The sequence below is a fragment of the Chlamydotis macqueenii genome, chromosome 1 (genome assembly GCF_036417535.1).
Source record: "Chlamydotis macqueenii isolate bChlMac1 chromosome 1, bChlMac1.mat, whole genome shotgun sequence".
NCBI lineage: Eukaryota > Metazoa > Chordata > Aves > Otidiformes > Otididae > Chlamydotis > Chlamydotis macqueenii.
Genome location: NC_141556.1, coordinates 82,218,729 through 82,244,261, shown reverse-complemented (window position 1 = coordinate 82,244,261; position 25,533 = coordinate 82,218,729). Strand labels below are relative to the sequence as shown.

Here is a 25,533-nt window from a genome sequence, read left to right as displayed (position 1 = left end):
TTTGCTGTTTTGCTTCAAAATGCCTAGCACTGTGACTCACAAGCTTGTAAGGATATTTCCATAAACATAGTGCACTTTGCTTTGCATGTACCAGTTAGTTGACAATGGATCCAATGAAAAAGAAAAGAATATCAATAGTATACTTATGTTCAATATTTATAGAAAGAACATTTATTTGAAACTGGTTTAAGTGTTTGCTTTATTTGCAAATTAAGAACATTAATTCCTCATGTCTGGATTTGATAATCTTTCCCCTTTGAATAATGTCCAATAAGATCGCATTAATTTTAATTTTCTTGTTATTCAGTGTCAGTTTTGTCAAGAGAGACAAAATCTCTTTCCATATAAAGACTGATGGTTTGCATAGTGTTTGAAAGATATCCATCAGACAAGCACAAGTAAACACAATAAGCTCTTTTAAACAACAACTTACAGTAAATAAACCCACAGTTTTTCTGTTAGCAATCATGTGCAAGGATTGATAAGGTAGTATACTTTATCATGGTCCCAAATTCACTAACCCAAAAGGCCTGGTAAAATCTGCTTTTTCATCTATCTAGGTATGAGTTGCATACGCAAGGACAACAAGCAAAATAACAGTAATTATGGGTATTTTTCTCACAACTAATTCAAACAGAAAAAGGCTCTTTACTTACACATTGTGTTTGGGAACATCTTAAACCTGAAATTTCAACAGTATGCCGCATTATGAATCACAGAAATTATATTAAATTTTTCCTCAGTGTTAGATCACTGGCCTTGTTAAAATTACACTTGAAACCAGTAGAAGTCAGTTAACTGAACCCTTGTAGGGAACTCACAGATAGGCTCGATTTCCTCTGCGAGAACTTTAATTGAGTATAATTTTACCTTTATCACCATCCTCGGCTTTTGAGAAGGCAATGGACATATTAAGGCCCTTTGATATTGCCCCTCCTGTGAAGATTCTCTACTTTTGATTTTAGGTTGCTTTTACACTCAGTTAATCAGAGCTGACAACAGAATCTGCATATTTCAACTCTAAAGTGTAAGCTTTCACCAAGCTGTCTCTGAACTTAGAACTGGTAGCAATTGCCCCATAAGCAAATATGGGATGTCTTCCTCCTTCACCAGCATAGCCACTGTACTTTGCTATACTGTCTGTCCTTATTGAGGAAAAATAGACAGACAGAAAATATAGGTCATGCTGTGAAACTATGAGTTGCAAAATGAAAATGGAGAAATAAAGACAAATATTTGGAGCTGAAGTGGAAGAAAAGAATCTAGGGAAGGAAGAGAAGATAACTAGAAAAGGTCATGATAGAGACTGGAGAAAACAGGAATCGGTATGAAGGAAAGGCCAAAATCAAGTAGGCAGGGAGTTACAGTACAAGAGTACAAGAGATGCAAGAATTGAATTCACTGGGTGGACCCAGAATTCTAGGAGAGCAGGAGGGGGAAAGAAAAAAAAAGCCACCTGACTAGAGGATGGCTTTTGTAATGCATCAACAGGAAGACAGAATTGAAGCTGTATTTTTGATACAGCATTTGTAAAACAAAGCAGTGTGACTGAGATATTAAATATTTTCAAATATTACAGTAGGTTAATTTTTAAAGATCTATGTGCAATGTAAGAGACAAGTATCAACACTTTCAAAATCGTATTTAAGTGGTTTCAAGAAATTACATCTGACCTATTTTCCAGGGAATTAATCTCAATAAAAAATCAAGCACAAAACAGGAAAATCAGGTCCAAAAGAACCAAAACAGAGTGCAACACTTGGTGCATTAAGTTGTCTATACTTTCTCTAAGCCACTGTAATTTGTTATACAAAGAAAAGATGGCAACTGGTGTCTATGGGTAAGCAAAGATTCCAGACTGATGTTCAAAGAATCATCCCATTTTAAACCCTTCAGGATTATCTTCACTGTTGCTTGGGAGGGAGAGGGGTTAGGGGGAGTGGATTACATAGACCGCCATGCCAGTAAGTGGCCATTTTAAACATGAGACTGATTTTAATTGTAAGATTTTAGCTACATTTGCAATGTGCCTTTAGCTACTCCTTTCTAAGTAAACATAACTGTTGGAAATTCAACCCTCCACTTAGTTTTTTTCTATTCTCAAAGTTCCATGAAGCCAAACCAGAAAATCAAAGGAGAATGTTACAAATCTTTTATAACTGTCTGAGGTCAGAGTGCAAGAATAGTTTTAAAGTTTACTTCTATCTTTGGCCTAATTGCAAATTTCGCTAAAATCTTACATCTCCATCATCTTTCAGTGCATTCCTTGACAGAATGGACTAGGCACTTAACAGATGCATTAGAGGTTTCTTTTCAAAGGTAATATTCCATCTTTATTTATATCATTAGCCATGCACTTGTCTCTGAGGCTAGAGTAGGAGTATGCTGTTGGTAGCTGATAAATTAGTCCATGCATCCAAACAAACTTTACACTTTCACTACATGAACAATAGATACTGGAAGAAGCAGTGAATCTGGCATTGTGAATTAACAGTTAAAAGTCTACTCTCACTAAATTCAGTTGTACAATCCCCAGATTACATCAATAGGAGGAAAAGTTGACTTGAATAACCAAGTAAGAATTCAGGTTTATCTCTTACATGAAATATCATTATGTGAAGGAGCTTCCAAATAGGATGCCATTTTATCCCTAAATTAAGTGAATCATGAAAATCAGTGGATCAGCAGGCAAATGTTTTTCAGTTAAGCATGGTAATATCTGAAAAAGTTGAGCAATTTAAACTGGCTTCTTTAGCTCTTTAAGCTTGGAGTATGTGGTATTTCAATCTTCATGGGATGGATGCCCAAAGGAATTTAATGTAAATGCAATTTATTTCTTTAAAATTGCAGACAAGATTGCAGTATGCATCAAATAAAAAATTCTTGGCAACTATAACTTAACTGACTGTTGTTTCCACAGGCAATTTGTGTAAATTTTGTCCCAAATATGGGCTTCTGTTTTGACCTTGGAGATTAATACCATGAAATTTACCCTATGAATATGCTCAACAGAAGGTAAAAAATATACTCTACAATACAAGTGTTTGTCACCAGCACAGAGAAAAGGGAAAATACTCTAGTTTTTTTTAAGTTCAAGTATCTGCATTAAATTAAAACCCAGCATACTTCTGGAGATTTATTTTTCAACCTGAGACTTTGCTGTAACCCTCTAACCTGTTATTATAGTCTTTGACTGGGTACAATGTGATAGTAAGTCATCTGCAGTAACTGCAGATTTAAGGACTAATACCTCATTACTTACTCAGGCAGAATTCCCATTAACTTCAAGTACTGATGAATAGAACCTATAAGTCTTTCCATTCAGTTTAATAGGAAAGAGACCTGCATTACCCTTAATGTTGTCAATAAGAAGCTTAGGCCTCAAGAAAGAACTTAATTTTATAACGTATTCAGGATGCTGAGGCATGTGCTTCATTTTAATCGTATGCTTAAGCCCCAGCTAAATGATTAAGCAATGCAAGTTGTAGTACCGCCCTAGAAAGAATGCTTCCTTGAGCTAAAATCTTAATAAGTAACACAAATAACACCAACAAGCAGCAGCCCTGCTTTCTCTTGTTTCTGTGTTCAAAGCTCTCTTCTAAAAAAGACCCCTTTTTTTTTTTTTTTTTTTTTTTGGCAGGAGTGTCATGAGCATAAGATTTTTTCTTAAAATCCTGGCTCTGATCTGCATTGTGTCAGCCTCCAATGCTGAATAAAAAATTATCCAGTATTCCTAGTTAAACACCATTTTGACGTCTAGACAAAACAATGATGATTTATTCCTTTAGAAAAGATAAGCAGTGACTTAGTTTACTTATAACTTTGGAGAAGAAGAATGGAAGCTAGAGGCACAGGCTGATGTTATTGGAAGGTTGATCTCTATCATCTTTGGAAGGATACTGAGATCAGGGAAGGGCCTTGACAACTGGAGAAAGCACAATTTTGTATCCATCTTAAAAGAAAGGACAAAAGGCTAATCAAGGACTCTGTCTCACTTTGGTCCCTTGGAAAGTGTGTTTGAAACCCATTGCTGAGCACATAAAGAAGAAGTAGGTGATTGTGAACAGTCATTATGGATTTACCAAAGGTGAATCATGCCGCATCGACCAGATTGCTTTCTGTGAGAAAATGATGACTTATGGACAAGAGAAGATTTGTCAATGTCATTTGCCTTGAGTTCAGAAAAATACGAGTGTGATGGTCTGGCTGAGAGAATATTAGCTAATAAGTCATACTCTACCCGGAGACCTGTAACAGCTGGAGTAATGCTGGGATCTATACTAGTACTGCCCTGTTGAACATCTTTAAAGAAGGACCTAGAGGAGGTGATGGAATGCTTGCTTACCAAATCTGCAGATGACATTAGACTGGGGAGAGATCAGTCAATATGCTCAAGTACATGGCTGCCATCCAGAAAGACCTGGACAGGCTGAAGGAATGTGTCTATATGAACCTATATTTAACAACGACAAATGCAAAGACTTGCCTTTGAAATGTAAATCTCCTTGCAGTAGCACATACTTTACTGAAAAGGTTCTTTAGTGTCTTTGTAGACAGTAAGCCGAACATGAGCCATGGCAGCAAAGGCCAACAGCATCCTGGGCTGTATTGACCAGTGCTTAATTGATGGATCAAGGGAAGTGATTATCTTTACTTCTCAGCACTCATTAGCCTGCATGTAGAATATTGTGTCAAATTTTGGGCCCTCTGGTAGAAAAAAAAAAAAAATTGCTCAACTTATGAAAGTCTAGCACAGAGTCTTGAAGCACTTGCCCCACAAAGAGAGGCTGAGGAACAGGGTTCGCTCAGCTTGTTTAAGGAGGTCATCAAGAAGACAGACCCAGGTTCTTCACAGTGGTGCATACTGGGAGAATGAGAGACAATGGGCATGACTTGAAACAAGGGAGGTTCAGGCTGGATATAATGAGAAGGTTTTATACCATGAGGACAGTCAAGCAGTGCCTGGAAATGTTTTACCATTTCCATCCTTGGAGGTTTTCAAGACCCAACAGGATAATACCCTGAGCAACCTGGTTTGATATCATAGTTGACACTCTTTTAGGCAGGAGTTTGTACTTGATAAAATCCTGAAGGCCTTTCCAACCTGAATTATTCTATGACAGTATATTTCCAAGCATTTTCTTTCTTCATATCAAGAGTACTGGAAGAGCTATCTCCTTCTGAAGACTAACTGGAATACAATTATAAATACTGGAGCATAGAACTATGGCTATATATTGGGTTCATTTATTTGATACAAATGAGAAAATCCCACCTCATATTTTCAGAGACACAGAGCAGGTGGGACATTTTTAGCTGCATTTTTTAAACTGCTCCATACAAAGATAACCAAATTCCAGGACAATAGGGAAGAGGTTTGAATATGCATCATATATTCTATTATCAAAAAACCCACACATCTAAATAAGAACACACGGAAAGATGGTATCAACAGTCTTTTTAAGACACAAATTCTGCTTATGAATACTCTGGTATAGAACTGGTGTAATCCAGAACTTGAATAAACATTAAAATAATCAGAATTATAAAATTTACCCTTCAAATCTGACTTGATCTAATTAGCCAACTAAATATTGTTTCAATAAAGAGAATGAGATCTCTCTCTAAGGTTAGCATAGTAAGTGTCCTCATTCATCTTCAATCATTCTTCATTTTTTTTATTTTCAAAAGTTAATGATGCAAGGAATCATTTGAAAAGAAAAAAAAATCAGTTATTACATATTCCACTTACTATCCCATATACTTGGAAATGAAGTTATTTGTCAAAGTAAAGCAATGAAAAAGGCTGGAAAGATACTTGTCAATTTAAGAAAAATTGATGGTTTTATCACATTAATAATAAGGCCCAATAAATGCTAAAAAATAATTTTCCCAATATTAGCAATTAAGGAACTCTAGGTTTATTCACAATTCTTTTACAGTTTTGATTGTTTAAATCAGTATTTAAGACCAATTATCTTGGTTTCTTCTACAGAGTTACAGCTAACAGGTAAAAAAAGGTTTTTTTTCTTTAGTCAGTCTTATCAAGGACTTGCTTAAAAAAGAGGTGGGCTTCAACATCTAAAGTGTTTCTTAGGCTTTGTGGCAGATTTGGTTATGCAAAACTGGGTAAGGAACCAACTAATAGCAAGAATTACTATTTCATCTTTCTCAGTAATGAAATTTTTAATATATGTATATATCGTGTTCAATAGCAATGTACAATTCTACTTTACCAGTATCATCCTTACAGTAGAGATCTTCCTCTTCAAACCAACTTGCCTTAAATCTGTTGTTAAGTGAAACAATGGTTTGGAAAGAAATATTTCTTTCTTTTGTTTCAATTATCAGCTGAATTAACAATTTAAATAACTTATTCTGCTACTTTCAAATTTAAAATTATTTTAAGGCAAGATAGAATGCCAGATTCTATTATTCCCAGGATTTGCTCCAAGTAAGGATATGAGCCAAGAGACAAGCCCTTTTTTTTTCTATTAAGAAAACCTTCCTTGAGAAATATGTAGAATGAATTATTTGGTTTCCTGCCAAATAGGAAAGATAAGTATATATATATGCGATATTGCATCATGTTTGCCAGATCAGCTGGACATTTAATGAAAAAGTCAGGGCCTGATCCATCTCTCCCAGAGATGACTGGAAGGCTTGCTTTCCATCAGCTCCAGTGAGAGTCGCATCTAGCCCCATCTGCATGTTTTCAGGCAGAAGACCAATTTTCATTTCCTGACCTATGTGTATTTCCATTGAGAACATTACTACAGCACAGAGAAAGGAAAAACTTATCAGAAGATTACAAATATCCAACACATTTTTTAGTTCACATTCTACAGATACAGTAACTTTGTTAAATATTTCCATATGCATCTTCAATATTATAGTGTATTAAACAAGAACAACAAAAGAATAATATGAATTGCTTTTTACAAAAACTGTGTTTGTCATATTTGCATGAACGTACTATCAGACCCATACGTTCATGCATGCACACATAAGTCTTCATCTCTGCTGCAAGGACAAAGAAGCCTTGTAATGCACATGAATCAAGAAGCTCTACATTCCAAGCCTTTATGTGACTGAAAAGAATCAAATAGTGTTACTTATCATAAGCCAGATCATTGCAGTTTTCTAGAATCGATCTCTTAGAACCTGTCATTTTTTAAAATGAATGTCATAATTCATAAGGACTGTTTCTTTGTGCATTTTCTACCTAACCTGAGGCATTTCATGTAAATGTTTCAACTCCTTTAGCTTTAAATTAATTATTTTCTCAACTAGTAGAGCCTTAGGGTGTTATTGTAAGAGTAACTTCACACCAATCTTTTGTGAAGTGCTCTGATCCCTCACAGTTTCTTTCCCACTCTCAAAATAACCGATAAAATATTTATTAAAACAGCCCAAACCACACAAGGTTGTGTAGTTTGAAATTTTGTTCTTTGCTTGTTACAGTAGCATAAATACCCTAAGTAGTAAGCTATATTCTGTAACACAAACCCCACTGGGCAAATAATACATTAGATGTGTAATACTTTCTACTGCCAGACTCATCAAGCTGATTTGGAATTTGTTGCCTGGGTAGAATGACTCATATGTTTACTGGCCCTGACAGGTGCTGGGCATCTTCCATACTCATTAAAGTTAATGACTTCAACAGCAGACTGGGTAAATTGTATGTTGAAGTAGGTTTCCTCTTAACAGGTATTCCCAAGTTATCATTTAAGAGAGTATGTAAGTGGTGTCGATTTTCTTCTGCAATCACAAAACCAGCCCATAACCAAACCTCTATCCCTTCATTGCAAAAATAACCCAATTATCTTCACAGGGACTTTTTGCTGGAGTCAGGTAAGAAACAAAATTGCACTGTACACAGAGATTTCCACATAAAAGCTCAGTCTCTTGCCATAAAACTACTCACATCCTCACCAGAACAGAGGAATTACACACTGGAAACAAGCCAGTAATTGTATAGAAATACATGCCTTTAAATAAGCTCTAAATCAGTATTCTGCCACAGTTTGGCATAATTTCTATCCCAACAAGCCACAGCTGCTGAACTGAAGACTTCTGACTTCATATTAGATAAGTAATGAGAAGTTTTATGCAGTAGTGCCAGAGCCTGTCCTTTGATATCAACACAGCACGCTATAGTTGTTGACCAGCTACATCCAAAAGTTATGCCTTTAAATTACACTAGTTAGCTAAAAATATCTAGGCAAGAACTTCACAGAGACATATGCCATGACATAGACTGTCAACCAAGATATGAGACCGAGACCTCACAGGCATCTGTGTATTCATACAGAACCAAGAAATCTGGAGGACTGAATCTTTGACTACAGAGAGACCTCTACTTTGATGCCTGTCCAGACACTAGATCTGCACTATTAATATGACAAAGTCCTGTACCCTGGCTTCCACCCAACAAGACAAAAGTACTGAGCCAGAGACCTCATAGAAACCTGTACCTTAATATTAACCTGCTATGCAGGTTAATATTAAGCTGCAAAGGAGCTTAATTTTTTTTTTTTTTTTTGCTCAGGAGCAAAATCTCCTGAGTTAATGGGCTTGCAATGAGTATAGTATACAGCCATTGGAAGGAGGAAAAAGGATAGGTTAAACTCTTTAAAAATTAGGCAGAAGAACTATTGCATTCTTAAATACTCATTGCTTTGAACGTCTAACTTTTCAGGATCTTCCAGAGCAAAATATAATGGTGCATTTTCCACCGTTACACTAAACATAACAGCTAATTAAAGAACTGGCCTTTTTTCTCACCAGCAGTTCGCACACAAACATTTCTTGCCCTTATATAATATCATAAGACATTGAGGCACAAACCACTGAGCAACACGTCTATCAAACTGTTAGGGACTGAAAGAGTTAATGTCTCAAACATTGTTGTGGCTGTGGCACAGGGTGCAGTCTGCATAGGGGAGGTGGAGGCCTCATGGAGAATGTGCAGCTCCGAAGGCCCCTGTTAACGACTTGCCAAATATAGCCAAGGGTCACAGAGAGGTCATCTGAGGAAGGGGCTTCTGACCACCCTTCACATCTAGCGCCTGCTTCACGCCTGCGCAGAGGACTCAGAACTCTCTGGAACCAGACCATACAGGTCTTCAATGGGCAGACCTGGAGGTGGGGATTGGACTATAAAAGGCAATGCCTCCAGGAGCTGTGTGGCAAGCCCCCCACCAGAAGACCATCACAGCCACCTGCCACCAGAAGCCACGTGCCCGCCACCCCACCAGAGGATCCACGCGCTCGCCCATCATTGCCGTCGCTGGGTCCAACGGTGGTGATATCTCTTTCCCTGCTTTCCTCTTTCTCTTTTCCTTTTCCTTCTTAGAAATATTCCAGTAAGAGCCCTGGCTATCAACCCCTTTATGCTTTCCAAGTTTTCAAAGTTAAGTCATTCGACTAAATGTTAAATAAAATCCTAAATCGATTGTTTGGTGTCGTTTCACCTTCATTTAGTCCGAGGGAATCACAAACCTGCTACGGCCCTAGGCTGTAACACAAACCCAGACTGCTGTATGCTGGGAAGAATTTTAGTGAAATCAAAAAAGTGATTGCAACAGAATTAGTAAGCAAAATATTGACTAATGGAAAACCGCTCAGAAGTTTGGAATATACTTCAATAATTTGGGGAGACATGGTAGTCAATAAGTTGCAAGATTAATACATTTATTAGAAATTTACCTTAATCAACCCAAATTAGATGTTCTGCCATATAAGTAACTGTTCCCTATGAGTAACTGTTTAATGGCAAATGTCAAAGTACTTTATTTTTATTGACGTTTAGAAAGGAGATTGAGATGACTCTGGGAAATGTCTCCAGAAAATAATTTAATTACTTAATGAATTAATTTATTTTTTTCAAAATTACTTCAGAATTAATCATTACTAAAAATCAAGAGTTTTGCAGTTCAAAATGCAATACATCCATTTCCAAAATAGGGGTTTTTTTTGCTATAAAGATATTGGAGAAAGGCCGCACATAGATGCCCCCAAAACTTCAAGCAAATATTTTATTTCTGAGTGCTATTTTTCTATTCACATTGGCACAAAAAGCAATTGTAGAAAAATATTCCAGGAAAGCCTTTCCCTTCTTGATGTCTCAAAGAAGCTCTTCCTATTTTTACAGTGCTGGATCTTTACATTGTTCCTCATTTTCCACCCATGCTCTTAGCACTTTTCATTGCTTTCTCTTACCTTAAATTAATTTCTAATTTATAATGCTGTGACTTCTATGTCTCATTTAAGCACGATAATCATTTAACACTTCCTCATGACTACAGAAGTCTAATATTCTACAGTATCAATTGCTGACTTGTTCTAGATTTCACTTGCTTGAAGTCAGAAAAAGCTGAATGGCAGCAGCTGCTTCATCCATCTTTTACAGTCTTTGATCCCTCACTTGGAAGGCCTAGATGACTGTTTAATGTGTAAGGGAAGACCTCTCCATACTGCTATGTAAGAGCCCCTGCTTATATTGGGCAAGATCCAAAGCCCATTACAGTAATTGAGAATCTTTCCATTGTCTTCTGTGGGGTTTGGTTGAGCCCAACAGATAAAAGACGGTCTTATTGAGATGAAAGATTCACTGAAAATATTTCACAATCTTTAGGGTGAAGAGCAGAACAAAGGATAGTTAAGTTCTTTCATAAGCTGCAAAGCTAAATTTGTTGGACCAAACCTGAAAAACTGGAGTATTATCCACTTTGGGTGCTGGATCACAACAGTTAAACAAATTAAACTGTTTCCTTCTACCTGGAAACTGGACATAGTTTTGGAATGCTTTGGTTTTGCTGGCGCATGTGGCATACAAGGAATAAACAATGGTTAACCAGGCCTAATGGAGAAAGTCTATAGGGACTTATGAGTACTTAGGAAATAGAACTCAAACAGCATTTTACAAAAGGAAATTGGGAAAAAAAGTGCTGCTTCTTAGGTTTGAAATACCCATAGAAAGCCTAAACATACTTCAATCTAAAAATGATATACCAATTCATATTTTTTCCATTTATACTGGAAATGCTATCAAAACTTCAAAACTGTGCAACTATCACATGACTAAAGATGCTAATGTTACTTAGATGCTAATGTTACTTACGTTAATGAAATCACTATAATAAAAGCTGGGTTTTTTTTTTTTTATTGTCCACAAAGTACTGAAATTCTAGGTCTCTAAGAATTCCTACGGTGATTACTTTACTAACCATTCATCACTCTACGGATTGGATCCTGGACCACCTGTCAACCATATTCCTATGCAAATTTCTTTACTTTTCACAGCTAGCAAAATGATGACCTCAAAGTCTTTCAATGGCACTGCAGGGCTGCATAACACCAGACCCCTAGCAAGCAACTTACAAGGCTGGTTATGAGCACCAAAAAGTGTCTTTTCCAAACTATCCATCAGAGATGGACAAAAAGATAATCACAATCCAACAAAACACAAATCCAAGCTAAGTGAAAAGAGTAAGTTGCAACTTACTTCATTTGAATTTTCTGTTGTGATGTTTTTATTTTTCAGCTTTTTCTGCAGCAGTGTGGTTTCATACTCTGGTCTGGGATGCTCCTGAAAAAGGAAAAAATCAACCAAATTTGTGATGATGATCAAGAGAAAAGAAAAAGAAAAAAAAAGTTCTGGTCACATATTCATGATCCAAGCCATCAAGATGATTCAACAGCACCTATTGGACTAGGGAAATAAATGCCTAGAGGTATGGGATCCATTATGAGATACAGGAGAAGAGTATTTAGGGATTGCAGAGGACTTATTATGGGATGCTTAGGCGAGAAACAAAAAGGCGGGGAAAGGAGAGATCTAGGTCATTTGGGGGAAAAACAAAGGGATAAGGGGATAAAAAGAGCTGGTCACATGTAAATAGTCTGCTGGACTATATGGGGGTCTGATCAACAGCAACTGGAGCAAGTGCAGGTGTGCGACTGAATATGTAAGTGCTAGTAGAGATCAAGCTGGCATAGCTGGCAAGTAGTTGAAGTCTCTAGAAGCTAGGGAGGTGTGAGTCTCTAAGGGTGAGACCATGGTGGAGTTGTCTATTAGAGGGACCAAAGGACTTCCAGCCAACTGCCAGAGAGACCACAGAGTCTGGGGGTCTCCAGGAATGCAAACCACTGAGGTGGGGGGAGGAGGGGGGGCTGTGTGTGCAGGCCTTCAAGGTCAAGACCAGGGTGGGTTGGCTGCTGAAAGCCCAGGGGAGTTCCAGCCTGCTCTAGGCGGGCAGAATGTATGTGTGAGTGAGCAACTGGAGAGGGGCTGCAGCATTGCAGGCTTGTACCTCTGGGTGCCAGCAACTGGGGAGACTGGGGTCCAAGGGCAGCTACTGGGCAAACTGAGTGAGCCCAGCTGCTGGGGGGATCTGCACTGTACACATGTGCATACATATATTCTCACTAGCAGACCTCCATCCTGTCTCTTGTTTGTGTGCCTGCTTTGCGTGTCTGTCTGTGTGATCTGTGTGGCTGACCATGTATATATGCATATATGTGGTGCATATGTCCGGTCTGTGTATGCATACCTTCTGGGAATACATGCTTAGCCTCACTCACTACAGTTGGACTTAGGGGCATGGAACTGCAGCTTCCTCGCCTCTCTTGGGCTGTCAGATCTGGCCTAGTTTCCCTATCAATAAGGTTTGCTTGCAAATTATATATTTCTTTATTTTATATTTTTCTTTCTCAAATTACATTCTTTTGCTTGCAATTTATATTTTTCTTCTCCAAATTAGAGCATAAATTAAGCATGGTATCACAAACTTGCCAGGATTTTAAAGAAAGTAGCTCATAAAAAAAAAGACAAGTTCCATGTATATCCTCATTCCTCCCAAGATCTTAATGCATTCAGAGCCTGGAATTTGGATTTCATGCCCCCCGCAAATGGCTACTCCTATGGCATTGATCATGCCATCCATCCTTACTATAAATAAAACATAGGCTTATCAGCCCAGTCACAGAATCAATTTATGAAGACTTTTAAATTAATCTGTTAGCCATGAAGATAATAAAACCTTTTTAAAAAAATAATTAATCCTCATGGACAATAGAACGGGGGTTGCATGGAATTTCAGTACTCTTCTTTGGGAGATTCAGGCACTGTTCATTTTCTGTTACCTGCAACATTTTCACTGCATCAGACACCATCTTGAGCATTCTCTGTTGCACATCAGTATATAGACACAATGAGACTTCCAATATATTATTTATCCTGATCATAAGATTTTTCTGACACATTGAACAGGTATGTGAGCACACTATCATTTAAATAACTTCCTTAAATGAATATTTACATATCTTTTTGAACTCTAGTTTAAAAGTCTAATGTATGTCTGCTCTAAAGACAGTCCCACAAATGGTACATGCATTCTAATGCTTCCAAGGAGTCTGGTACTAACAGGGGAGGCTTGAGGAAACTGTTTTTTCTTAAAGTTTAAGTACGGCTATGCCTCTGAGACTCCAGAACTATGATGCTATACCGAACAAACATAATGAAACTGCTTTCATGTACTATTCAAATCCATAAAACGTGTTCTAAGGATGCAACTGCAACACTCTTTGCATCACAAGTTCTTTTACACTACTTATGCCTCACATAAAAATCAATACCACAATGAATGAAGTTCAGGAATGACAATAGCACTTCCTGTCACAAGGGTCATTGTTGTTATTACTTACGAAGTGCTATCAGTGTAATGTGGAACTCCAAGAAATAATGAGGCACAAGTAATCTCTGACATTACTGAAGCTGATTAGCAGCAAAAATGGTAGTGAGCAGGATGAGGAAAGGAAAGACAAAGATACAATTATAAGTGTTTAAAGATGCTGCAGTCAATGCATATATCTTGATGTTTCATAAGTTTTCACAAGCTTGTTGATTTGCATTAATTTGTATCACACTTCCTTAGATAAGGTTCAGAGGGCAGATGGAAGAAACATCTTCAGACTTAAAGAAAGGATGAAGGCATCAGGCATGGATGGCTACATGAGAGGAGACAGCTTGATGAAAGTAGGGAAATGAGAAATGAAGCTGTAAGAAACTGGGGAGATCTAATCATACTATGGGAGCACTTGCAGAGGTGAACTGGCTTTCTTCCTTTTTTTTTTAATTTTCTGCTAATTAAAGCATTCTAGGCCACCAGGGGCAGCTGCCAGAGGTTAAAGCAACTTTTGAAAATTAGCTTGAAAGGAAACAAGGTGAGAAAATAAAATGCCAAGCAAAACATTGTAATGTAACTTACTTTTATGCTATTGACAGTTTTGGTTTGTGTGCATATTGTATTCAAATTTGGTCAAGTTATGTTTAGTTTTCCTAGTAAGACATTTCAATGTCTTTTTAACTGCATTTCGAACACCTACATGTGGACTGGAAAATCAGTTGATCTGTCTTCACTGATTCAGCCAAGTCATCTTACCCTTGACCAAATAGACAACAGCGCCTCCTGGAATGCATAGATCTGTATATTCTTTTTATGAGTATATTGCATGAAACATTTATTTACAACATAGATTTAGAGTTACTTGATCCTGATCATATATACATAGATGTGAAGGAACAATTAGACTCTGCTGTAAAACTAGTGTGATTCAGAATCAATTCTTTGTCTGAAAATGGGAAGATTTCTACACATAAGACAATAAGCTAGAAATAGTTGTGATGACTTGAAGAAGGCTAAATGTCCATGTAGGGATAAATATGAATCCCACGATGCTGGAAGTTTGCCAGTACAGCTGCCAGACACTTATTGAAAACCATGTGAGCCAAGGTACTTTGAGGCCAAATGAGTGCTTAGAGTAGAATACGATAATTCCCATCCTGAAAACAAAGAGCCAAATCATGAAATTTTTACTCAGACAAAACTCATATTGACGTCAGTGGGAATTTTCCCTGAGAATGGTCTCCAGGATTTGCCTCAAACATGCAACATGTGTATCCACTATACATTGCAAATTAAGGCTGTGTAGGTAATGATCCAGTTTGATAAGAATATATAACGTGAATTGATCTCTCCTTAATTTCTCTTTGACTTAGGAAGAAATTGGTAATGGAATTTTATGAATCATAGAATAGTTTGGGTTGGAAGGGACCTTTAAAGGTCATCTAGTCCAACCCCCCTGCAAGAAGGAGGGACATCTTCAACTAGATCAGGTTGCTCAGAGCCCTATCCAACCTAGTGTTGAATGTTTCCAGGGATGGGGTATCTACCACCCTTCTGGGCAACCTGTTCCAGTGTTTCACCACCCCCATTGTAAAATTTTTTTTCCTGATGTCTAATCTGAATCTACCTCCTTCTGTTCTAAAACCATTACCCCTTATCCTTTCACAACAGCCCTGCTGAAGAGTTTCTCCCCATCTTTCCTACAGGCCCCCTTTAGGTATTGGAAGACTGCTACAAGGTCTCCCCCGAGCCTTCTCTTCTCCAGGCTGAACAGCCCTGATTATCTCAGCCTGTCCTCATAGGAGAGGTGCTCCAGCCCTCTGATCGTCTTCATGGCCCTCCTTTGGACTCGCTCCATGGACTTGCATGAAGTATGCATAAAAAACGCATCTGGGTTGCTAAGAAAAAATAGAACATTAGAAACTATCCCAGATTAACAGAACAAAGGAGGTATCAGCAAAAATTAAGCCAATTTACTGCTTAATTTTTACACTTTAAGAAAAGTCAAAGAAACACTGTGCATTTATTGAACAGCGTTATTCTAATATGCTCAACACAAGAAGAGCAATAAAGCAGTGGACACTAGTGGTGGTCAAGCCCAGGGTAGTTTTGGAGTCACCATCCCCAGAGGTGTTAAAAACTGTGTAGATGTGGCGCTTTAGTAGGCATGGTGCTGTTGGGTTGATGGTTGGACTTGATCTTGGAGGTCTTTTCCAACCTTAATGAATCCATGATTCTATGATTCTAGACTGTCCTGGTAATGGGATGCTCATTCAAGGAAAAGTAATTTATATCTCAGCACATATGAAGGGATCACTGGTAGATGTTCACAATCTTTTTAGTACAGATCACTTGCACAATGAATTTGATTTATGTAAAAATAATTTAAAAAAAGCTTGAATAAGTCATCTAACATTATTACAAATTTAGGGATGTTAAAAGAAAAAAGCCACTGTACACATACATAGGAATTAAGCTATCAAAGGTATTCTAAAGCAACATAAAACTGAAGTAGTTAAAACAAAAGAACCCATAAAGTATATTATGGAAATACATTTGCCAGATAGATAGCTAGAGAGATAGATAGTTGGATATAATTCCTTTGTTTACTCCCTTTGGGCAAAAACAGTAGTAGTGTTTTGGAGAATTACCTGCAAAAATTAAATTTTGAAATAGAGCCTCAGATTTCTAAGTGCCCTTAAGGTAGGACCAACAACCAAATGCTGCCATTGAAATGTCAAGATAGCTCATTTTGTGGGTAACTGTAGCAGAATAATATAGCATCATTTATTTTTATTCATTATTCAATTAAAATCCAGGTCATTTAAATACTGCTACATTGGTAAGCGGAACTGTGTGAAGCCAGATGTCCCTTGAAGTATGGTATTGAAAATTTGGCTTAAAATTATTTATTCTACTGCATAAGTTGATACTGAAACAAATGAGCCGACAAACATAAAGAAGACACCCAGCTGTAAAGTTGGATGTCAGCCCATTAAAATGGGGCATCATCCAGCTTGTCAGTAGAACAATTTCCTGCTTAGCTTATTGCTCTAACTTTTATAAAATATTATCTGGATTCTAGAAAATTTTAAATGTCTATGCATATCACTGTTAGGTTTATTGGTTTTAGTTCTCCTATGGTAGCATCGAGTAGTCACAATCATGGATTAGGACTCTTACCTTAGCCACTATATAAGCATAGAACCCCTTGTCCAAAGAAATGTTCTTAGAGAATGGATTTTTCCCCCTTGGGCACTGTTCTCTTTTCTTTTGTCTGATAATGTGTAACAGTGGGAACATTTGGCTGTGGAGGCACTCTTTAGGGGAGCATGTTTATGGAAATTTTTCTCTGTCAATATTTAAGATTGAGTGTACTTTGGATGGATTACAGATTTGTAGCTCTCACAAAAAATAAATACAATAAACACTGCAAAATCCTTTTAAATTTGATCTAAAATGGCTGTTTCACAAATCATAAATTATGGTCTCAAGATAAAATATTCTACAAATTAGCGAGGTTAGAAATCAACAGTTTCCTCCAACTAAGATAAGGTATTTTTGTTCCAAGCAAGGTGAAAATCATGAGACACTGGGCCTTATGTAAGGCTACATATTGCACATTATGCACCACAGGGATCCCAAGAAACTCAGAGAGAAGTTTAAAAGAGAAGATCACTGATGTGTGGAAGAGCCAAACATTTTGTAGATTCATCCTATTACAGCTGGTCAGAGGTCATAGATTTTAGATCTATAATTGAGTGGGCAAGTAGTTGTCAAAGCTGAATGCTAAATCACACTTACAACATAGTACTTAAATCAATCCCATGGATAGAATTATTGCAAATGTCATTAATTTCCCTGTCTTTTCCTTACCAGAGATGAAGGAAATTAAATAAAATTTAAAAGTCTAAAGAATAGGAAACAATTCTGCTGAAATATGATGAGTTCTGAAACTCTGCATTGATTTTAACAATTACTAAACAATATCACAAAGTAGTATTCTTAAATTTTAAAAGCCTTTCCCAATTTCAAAAGTACTTTTAGAAAGAAGTTCTACTAGGTTAACTAGTAGTCTGCTAGTCTTAAGTAATCTTCCTGCGTCAATTCATGGGAAAAAGCACAGAATACATAAAAATGACATAGTAATAAAAGACTTCACAGAAGAATACATGACATTTAAGCCACTTTATTCTAGTTCATTAAAATAAGAGTTTCTTAACACAATTCCATATTATTTATAGATGCACTTGGGGGTAAAAAAATGGCAGCCTCCATTCATACACATAAGTAAATGTAAAATGCATTTAAAATTTAAAATAAAAAGCTCACTTCCTTAAAAAGAAGACCTTTGTATGAGAGAGCTGGGAGAGGGAGTACTGTGACTTTGGGGGACCTGAAAAAAGCAGACAGGGTTTGTGAAAATCTGGGAGAGGAGAAGGTCCCTCTCCATCTCCTTATTCCTGTCTCCCTTAGAACACACACTCCCTTTCAGTACAAGATCCCCTACCCTCACTCCATATCTTGATTGTTCTGACCTGGATCTCCTGTGTCACTGGGAAGGAGGAGAGGAAGAAGGAAAGGCCTAGAGATGGTCACTGTTCCTAGAGAGGCAGTGCTGGATAAAGATACAGGATGTGGTAGGTCAAGGCAAAGAACTATTGGAAAGCAGGACTTTCCTCCTTGTTGCTCCTTTCCTCTACCTGTAGCTCCTATTTTCCGTCATCCATGCCATGACCGTGCCCTGGGCAACAACAACCGCGGTAGAGAGCTGTGCTGCAAATGCTGGAAAAGCCCATTCCAGCTCCTCCATAGCTTTACACTCCAAGCAACTGTCCACATCTGCACTTACACCAGAGAACCTGAAGATATGAGCCTCCTCTCTGAACTCAAGGGACTGCAGGAGGAAAAAACTCATGCCACCCCAGGTGACCCAGCCTTTGAGTGGTCCATCACAACATCCTGAGGAATCAAGACTACCTACAAGGAATCAAACAGCTTTGAGGTTTGTAGACAATTCAGTCCCGTAAAGAACACAGGAGGTCATTATACCGGAAAAGGAATAAAACAAAGGAAACTAAAGCATGTTGGTATATCTGGAACAAGAGGAATAAATGAGGAAAATTAACTAGGTCCTCAGCATATTGTGGCACATCTCTGTATCAATAGTCTTGGTATGAAAAAAATGTAATCATATGTCTTCAACAATTTCTTGGCAAGCAAAGGAATTAACACCTGCTTTAGTTCTTATACTTTACAAATTAAAACATTTTTAAAGTGTGCCTTCATGTGTAATTTTTTAATGGAGCAACAGCTGGTACTAGTTTCCCCTAAGGTCTGAGGGATAATATCCTTCCCCAACTATCCTAATAAAACTCTCATCCTCCTAAACATAGTATTTAAATCTAATGTTGAAAGGACTTGTTCAGAAGATTAGGGCTATCCTAGAATCATTAAATAATTAGTGTTAATAGGAATTTAATGAAGGTGACAGGAGATTCACTGGAAGGAGTGATGAAACCCAAGAAATGGTAGTAAAAAACATAAAATGAGATCAAAAATATTTGGAAACATGGGCCCAACAGGAAAACCAGAATAGGTAGGGAAACATGTGAGATAATGCATCTGGGGAAAATAACTCAAACTGAAAATCACATTTACGCAAGAAACCTGAGAAGTGGTGAGGATGAAAGGACAGATTTGAGACAACACAAAATATTGTAGCTACACATTCCCCTTTTACCATTACTGACCATTTTTTCCCAAAGAGAACTAAACTGTGAATACACAGATATTTTATTAGACTCGGCTTTCCAGTCCTCCATTTTTTAAGCAAACAAAAATGTCTTCCACTGCCTGTTTTAGTAGACACTATTAGAACTTCAGAAAAGGAGTTTGCTCCTATAATTTGCAAGATGGGAGATAAGGTGAAAACATCAAATAAATCAGATCACAACTGTCGTAGTTCAGCCCTGATCAGGACCAGACTACGCAGTCTCTCTCTCACTCCCCCCACCCTCCAAGAGAATAGAGTGAGATAATATAAGAAAAAACAGCTCGGGAGGGAGAAAAGTTACGGTTACGGCAAAACAGACTTGACTTGGGGAAAACTATTCATTTTTTACTAAAAACAGCAAGATAATGAGACAGAGAACAAGATAACCTCCCTCCACCTCTCCCTCTTCCCAAGCTTAACATTATCTCTACTACCTTCCCACCCTGAGCGGCACAGGGGGGAAGAGGAAATGGGGGTTGCGTCAGTTCATCACGTGTTGTTTTACGCTGCTGCTTCATGGTTGGGGGAAGAACTCCTCACATTCCTCCCCTGCTCCGTTGTGGGGTCCCACCCATACGCCACAGTCCTTTGTGGAACTGCTCCGGCGTGGGTCATCTCTTCCACGAAGTTCAGTCTCTCCAGAGCGGCTGCCCCAGCGGGCCCTCCACGGGCCACAGCCGCCTTCAGGCATCCACCTCTCCTGGTGTGGGGTCCTTCACAGGCTGCAGGTGGATCTCTGTTCCTCTGTGGACCTCCATGGGCTGCAGGGGGACAACCTGCTCCACCATGGTCATCACCACAGGCTGCAGGGGAATCTTGGTTAGGAGCCGCATTACTCCTCCCCCTCCTTTTTCACTGACCTTGGCGTCTGCAGCTGTTCCTCTCACAAAAAAAGTTTTTCATAACAGGCTGGCAGACGCCTCTCAGAATCTCTTCAGGTCATCCATCTCATCTCCTCTCCACTTCTTGCAGCCAGGCTAGGCCGAGTCGGACCCAGTCGGCCGCCTGGTGAGAGGCGGGAGGGTGAGGCCTGCAAGGCCCACGAGGCCTGCTCCTCCCCCTCTGGGCCTCTGCCCCCGCTCAACTTCTTCACATCTTGTCTTTTTTTTTTTGTTTTCCCCTTCTTAAATACGTTATTGCAGAGGCATTATCACGGAACATTCTGCTACCAATTGGCTCGGCCTTGGCCAGCAGTGGGTCCGCCCTAGGCCCGGCTAAGTCCACTGAACAAAGGGGAGCAACTTCTAGCAGTTTTCTACAGAAGCTACCACCTTAGGCGCCCCCTTACTAAACAAGACCACAACAACAACAAATTTTGAAAATGCAGTAGAGAAGATCAGGTTAAACCATAATCGAGTTAGGAGAGAATGGGATGTATCTTTAAACTTTTTTAATGTCACCAAGTCTGCTTGCTATTTAATTGTATCTTACCCAGCCTTCCTTATTACTTTATCTTAACTCAGAGATAATCCACAAGGTATCTTAAAGTTTTCCCTTGAAGGTTCAATATTTTTTTTAAAGTCATCAAACAGCAAAAGGAGGAACTCTTTCCGAATTAGAGTTTGCAAAAAAAGTTTAGAGACATTTTACAGAGTGCAAGATTTTAACTCAAAATTTTTACTTACCAAACATCCTTCTAATAAAGATAGACACCTAAGTTCCTCTCTGTTTTACTGAAACAGCATAACAGTATGACTATTCAAACAATAACAAGACCTCCACTCATAGGCATTTCAGTTAGTGTGGATTTTCTGTCCATTTTCATCTTTTGTAATGGCATTTCTATTTCAGTTTACATGGGATTGTTGGTAAAATGAGATAAAAACTTTTCTACCCAGAAAACCTAAAGTAGGAACATCCTGGGTCCTTGAAATACAATTTCTGAAGATTCATGGGAGGTCAGTAGTTTCTGCTCCCCACATCATTAACTGGAGTCCCTCAGTACTTCTTCACCAGCTCCTTCACAAGTAGAAGAGGGTATGGATTCTCCCACCTCTATCCCCTGCTTTATTGATGACTATATTCCTTATTACACAACTTGCAAAAGAAACAAATGCACAACCTGTTTGATTGCGTTACACAGACACACATCTCTGCCATGTCACGTTGAGTTTTTATTCATGGTATTTCCAAGGCTTTGTCTGTTTTCATGGTTCTGGTCTGGGTTTGTTTCTTTTCTTTTTCTCTCCCATTTACTTATCAATTGCTCAAGTGCTTTTCAACACAATTGTCTATTTTACAGTCTAGTACCCAACGCTACCTATTATTTTTGCAGATTTCAGATGTACAAATGCAAATCCTCTAAGTCTGTACAGCTGCCAGTTGAAAATATGCATGCAAGCCTTAGGGAGTCTGCTTTCTCAGACCGCTGTTGCCAAGATATTTACAAATAAATGGACTAAGTTAATCTCTTGTGTGACTCTCTTGAAGCAAAAGACTTGTCCCAGTGTGTTTAAAGAAAGTAATTTTACTGAAAATTTTATAGTGAAGAGTCAACAAAGACTACACTGAAGGCATTAATTTCAATATAATTCTCACAATGTACTTCTCAGCTCTTCAACTTCTATGGTTGTTTTCCTCCTTGTTTTGATTCCGTAACTTCTCTTTCCAAAGAAACAGATAATAATAAATAACTTAACCCCATCTAGTCTTAAAACTGTTAAACCTTCTGAACTTCTTCCTTGTTGCTTTCCTTCTTGCTCTGTTAAGTGATCCTGTGCATTCCACTTCTAGTTTATTCTGGCCTAACCTGATCAGACACAAATTTCCATTTTCCAACATAATTGTCAGCACTGGCAAAGACTTCACCAGCACTGAAACACCGTGTCGGTAACTGTCTTACAGACAAATTTATCCTCATCTTTATTAATCTAATGGATAAAAGGTGAACAAAACCTGACCTAACTTTTGCATTTTTTATGAAGTACCGAGAGCTGACAGATGATACAGTGCATGGCTTTTTGCTTAAGATGTCAGGTCAAGAGACATGTCCATTACAAGTATTATTCTTCAAGAAAGAGCTGGATCAACTAGAAAATGTTCAAAAAGGAACAGGAATAAACAGACATCTAGAAAATTATTTAAGAACAAAGACTGAAAGAGCAGAGGCTAGTTCAACTTAAAAAAAATGGTGACAGAGAGATATAGTATTATGTTGAATTTTGCTGAAAAGAGGACAGGTAATCTCTTTATCTTTGAAAGAAAGAACAAGAAAAAAAATGAACATTTAGCAAGGAGATTTAAGTTAGACACTAGGCAAAGCTTATTAGCAGCACGGATAGATAAGTATTAAAATAGATTGCCTAGGGAGGAAGTGAAATATCCACTGCTGGATTTATTTAATAACAAATTAGACAAAGATCTTTTCATAATGATTTAAGTAGAGTTGATCCTACCATGCACAAGGGATGGCTCCTCAGGGTCCATTCTAGCCTTATTTTTATGATTCTATGTTCCTAATTCTTCATCTTGTGCTGAGATGTGTCTGGCACCCCTTCACTTGTCATAAACAAAGGATTCTTGCTGATCCCACAGTTCCTGTTCACAAACTTTTACAATTTCAGAGCTCTTCATCACAGGACCTCACAAATCTGTAGATTCTTTCACAGCATTTTGCAATTATTGAGGCAAACCTTCAGATTTTGTACTGCCAGTGATCAGCTTGAAATTCAGTTTAAACCTGGTGAGTTCATCAAGCATGCTGCAGAGCCAAGACTTTGCTCTCCAGCCTCTTAGCTTGTACTGTAATCAGTACAAAATTGCTGCTCTCCCAGGGACCAGTATGACATTCCACACAGGACAAGTAGTAATTTCTGATGTGCTGATGCACTTGGTTTGCATCACAACTAACAAACTGTGAGTACTGGGTTATACTGGCTAAAGTTCTGATAGAATTAAATCTGGCCAGGGATGTCAAGGGTAACAAGAAAAAATTCTATAGGTATGTTAGGGATAAAAGGAAGACCAGGGAGAATGTGGGCCCTCTCTGGAAGGAAACAGGAGACCTGGCGAGGGGTCTAGGCACATTGCTGAAGTCGTAGAAGGCAAAAGCAGGGACTGTGAGAATGAAGAACAGCCCACAGTAGGAGAAGATCAGAATCAAAACCATCTAAGGACCCTGAAGGTGCACAAGCCCATGGGATCCGAGGAGATGCATCCATGGGTCTTTAGGGAACTGGGGATGAAGTTGCCAAGCGAATATCCATCATATTTGAGAAGTCATGGCAGTCTGGTGAGGTTCCAACTGACTGGAAAAGGGGTAACATAACCTCCATTTTTAAAAAGGGAAAAAGAAAGATCTGAGGAACTACAGGCCAGTCAGTCTCATCTCTGTGCCTGACAAGATCATGGAGCAGATTCTCCTGGAAATTAAGGCACATGGAAAATAAGGAGGTGATTGGTGACAGCCAACACAGCTTCCTTAATGGCAAATCATGCCTGACCAACTTGGTGGCCTTCTATGACAAGGTTACAGCATTGGAGGATAAGGGATGACATCTGGACTTGTGCAAAGCATTTGACACTGTCCTGCATGACATCCTTGTCTCTAAACTGCACAGATATGGTTTTGATAGAAGGACCACTTAGAGAATAATGAATTGGCTGTATGGCTGCACTGAGAGAGTTGCAGTCAGTAACTCGATGTCCAAGTGCAGGCTGGTGACGAGTGGCATTCCTCAGGGGTTGGTATTGTGACTGGTGCTGTTTAACATCTTTATCATTGACATGGACAGTGAGACTGAGAGCATTCTCAGCAAATCTGCCCCTGACACCACGCTGTGTAATATGGTCAACATGCTGGAGGGAAGGGAAGCCATGCAGAGGGACCTTGACAGTCCCTAACCCTAAAAAGTAAGGGTTAGAGCCATTAGGGTTAGGGTTAGGGTTAGGGCCATTAGGGTTACGGTCAGGGTAATTAGGGTAAGGGGTAAAATTAGGGGTTAGGGTTAGGGTAGGGTCATTAGGGTTAGGGTTAGGGTTAGAATAAGGGTTAGCTTTAGGTGTTAGGGTTATGGTTATTACGGTTAGGGTTAGCGTATTACAGTAAGGGTTAGGATTTGGGTCATTAGCGTTAGGGTTAGGGTTAGGTGTTAGGGTTAGGGATAGGGTTAGGGTTAGCGTTAGGATTAGGGCAATTAAGGTTAGGATTAGGGTTTACATTAGAGCCATTAGAGTTATGGTTATGGTTAGAGACATTAGGGTTAGCGTTAGGGTTAGGGTAAGGGTCAGAATAAGCTTTAGGGCTAGGTTTAGGGGTTAGGGTTAGTGTTAGATTAAGGATTAGGGATTATGGTTAGGGTTAAGGTTAGGTTTAGGGTTAGGCTTCGGGTAAGGGTTAGGGCAGTGGGTGGCCATCAGGGTTAGGGTTAGCGTTAGGGGTTATGGTTAGGGTTAGGCTTACTAGGGGTAGGGTCATTAGGGTTAGGATTAGGTGTTCGGGTTAGGGTTATTAGGGTTAGGGATAGGGTTACGGTTATGGTTACGGTTAGGATTAGCGTTAGGGGAGTTTGTGGCCATTAGGTTTAGCGTTAGGGTTAGGGTTAGGGGTTAGGCTTAGGGTTAGCGTCAGTAGGGTTAGCGTTAGGGTTAGGTTATAGGGTTAGCGTTAGGGTTAGCGTTAGTAGTGTTAGAGTTAGGGTTAGGTTTAGAGTTAGGGTTAGGGTTTGGATAGGGTTACAGTTAGTATTACAGTTAGGATTAGGGTTACGGTTATGGTTAGCGTTAGGGTTAGGGTTAGGGGTTAGGCTTAGGGTTAGGGTTTGGTTAGGGTTACGGTTATGGTTAGGGTTAGGGGTTAGGGGTTAGGGGCTAGGGTTAGGGTTAGGTTTAGGCTTAGGGTTAGGGTTACGGTTTGGGTTAGGGGTTAGGGTTAGGGTTAGGGTTAGGGAATAGGGTTAGGGTTAGGGGTGGGGTTAGGTTAAGGATTAGGTTTAGGGTTAGGGTTAGGCTTACGTTAGGGTATAGTGTTAGGGTTAGGTTTAGGGTTTAGGGTTAGGGTTAGGGTTAGGGTTAGGGTTAGGGTTAGGGTTAGGGTTAGGGTTAGGGTTAGCTTTAAGGTTAGGG

General features: G+C 38.8%; 1 protein-coding gene across 1 annotated transcript in view; it reads right to left on the bottom strand.

Moving 5' to 3' along the window:
• Window positions 1–25,533, bottom strand: part of ANO2 (anoctamin 2) — a 248,227-nt gene that overhangs the window by 89,954 nt on the left and 132,740 nt on the right. The window contains exon 14 of the mRNA XM_086762472.1: window positions 11,513–11,596. Within this exon, the coding sequence (XP_086618598.1) occupies window positions 11,513–11,596 (84 nt within the window). The remainder of the gene's footprint in view (window positions 1–11,512; window positions 11,597–25,533) is intronic.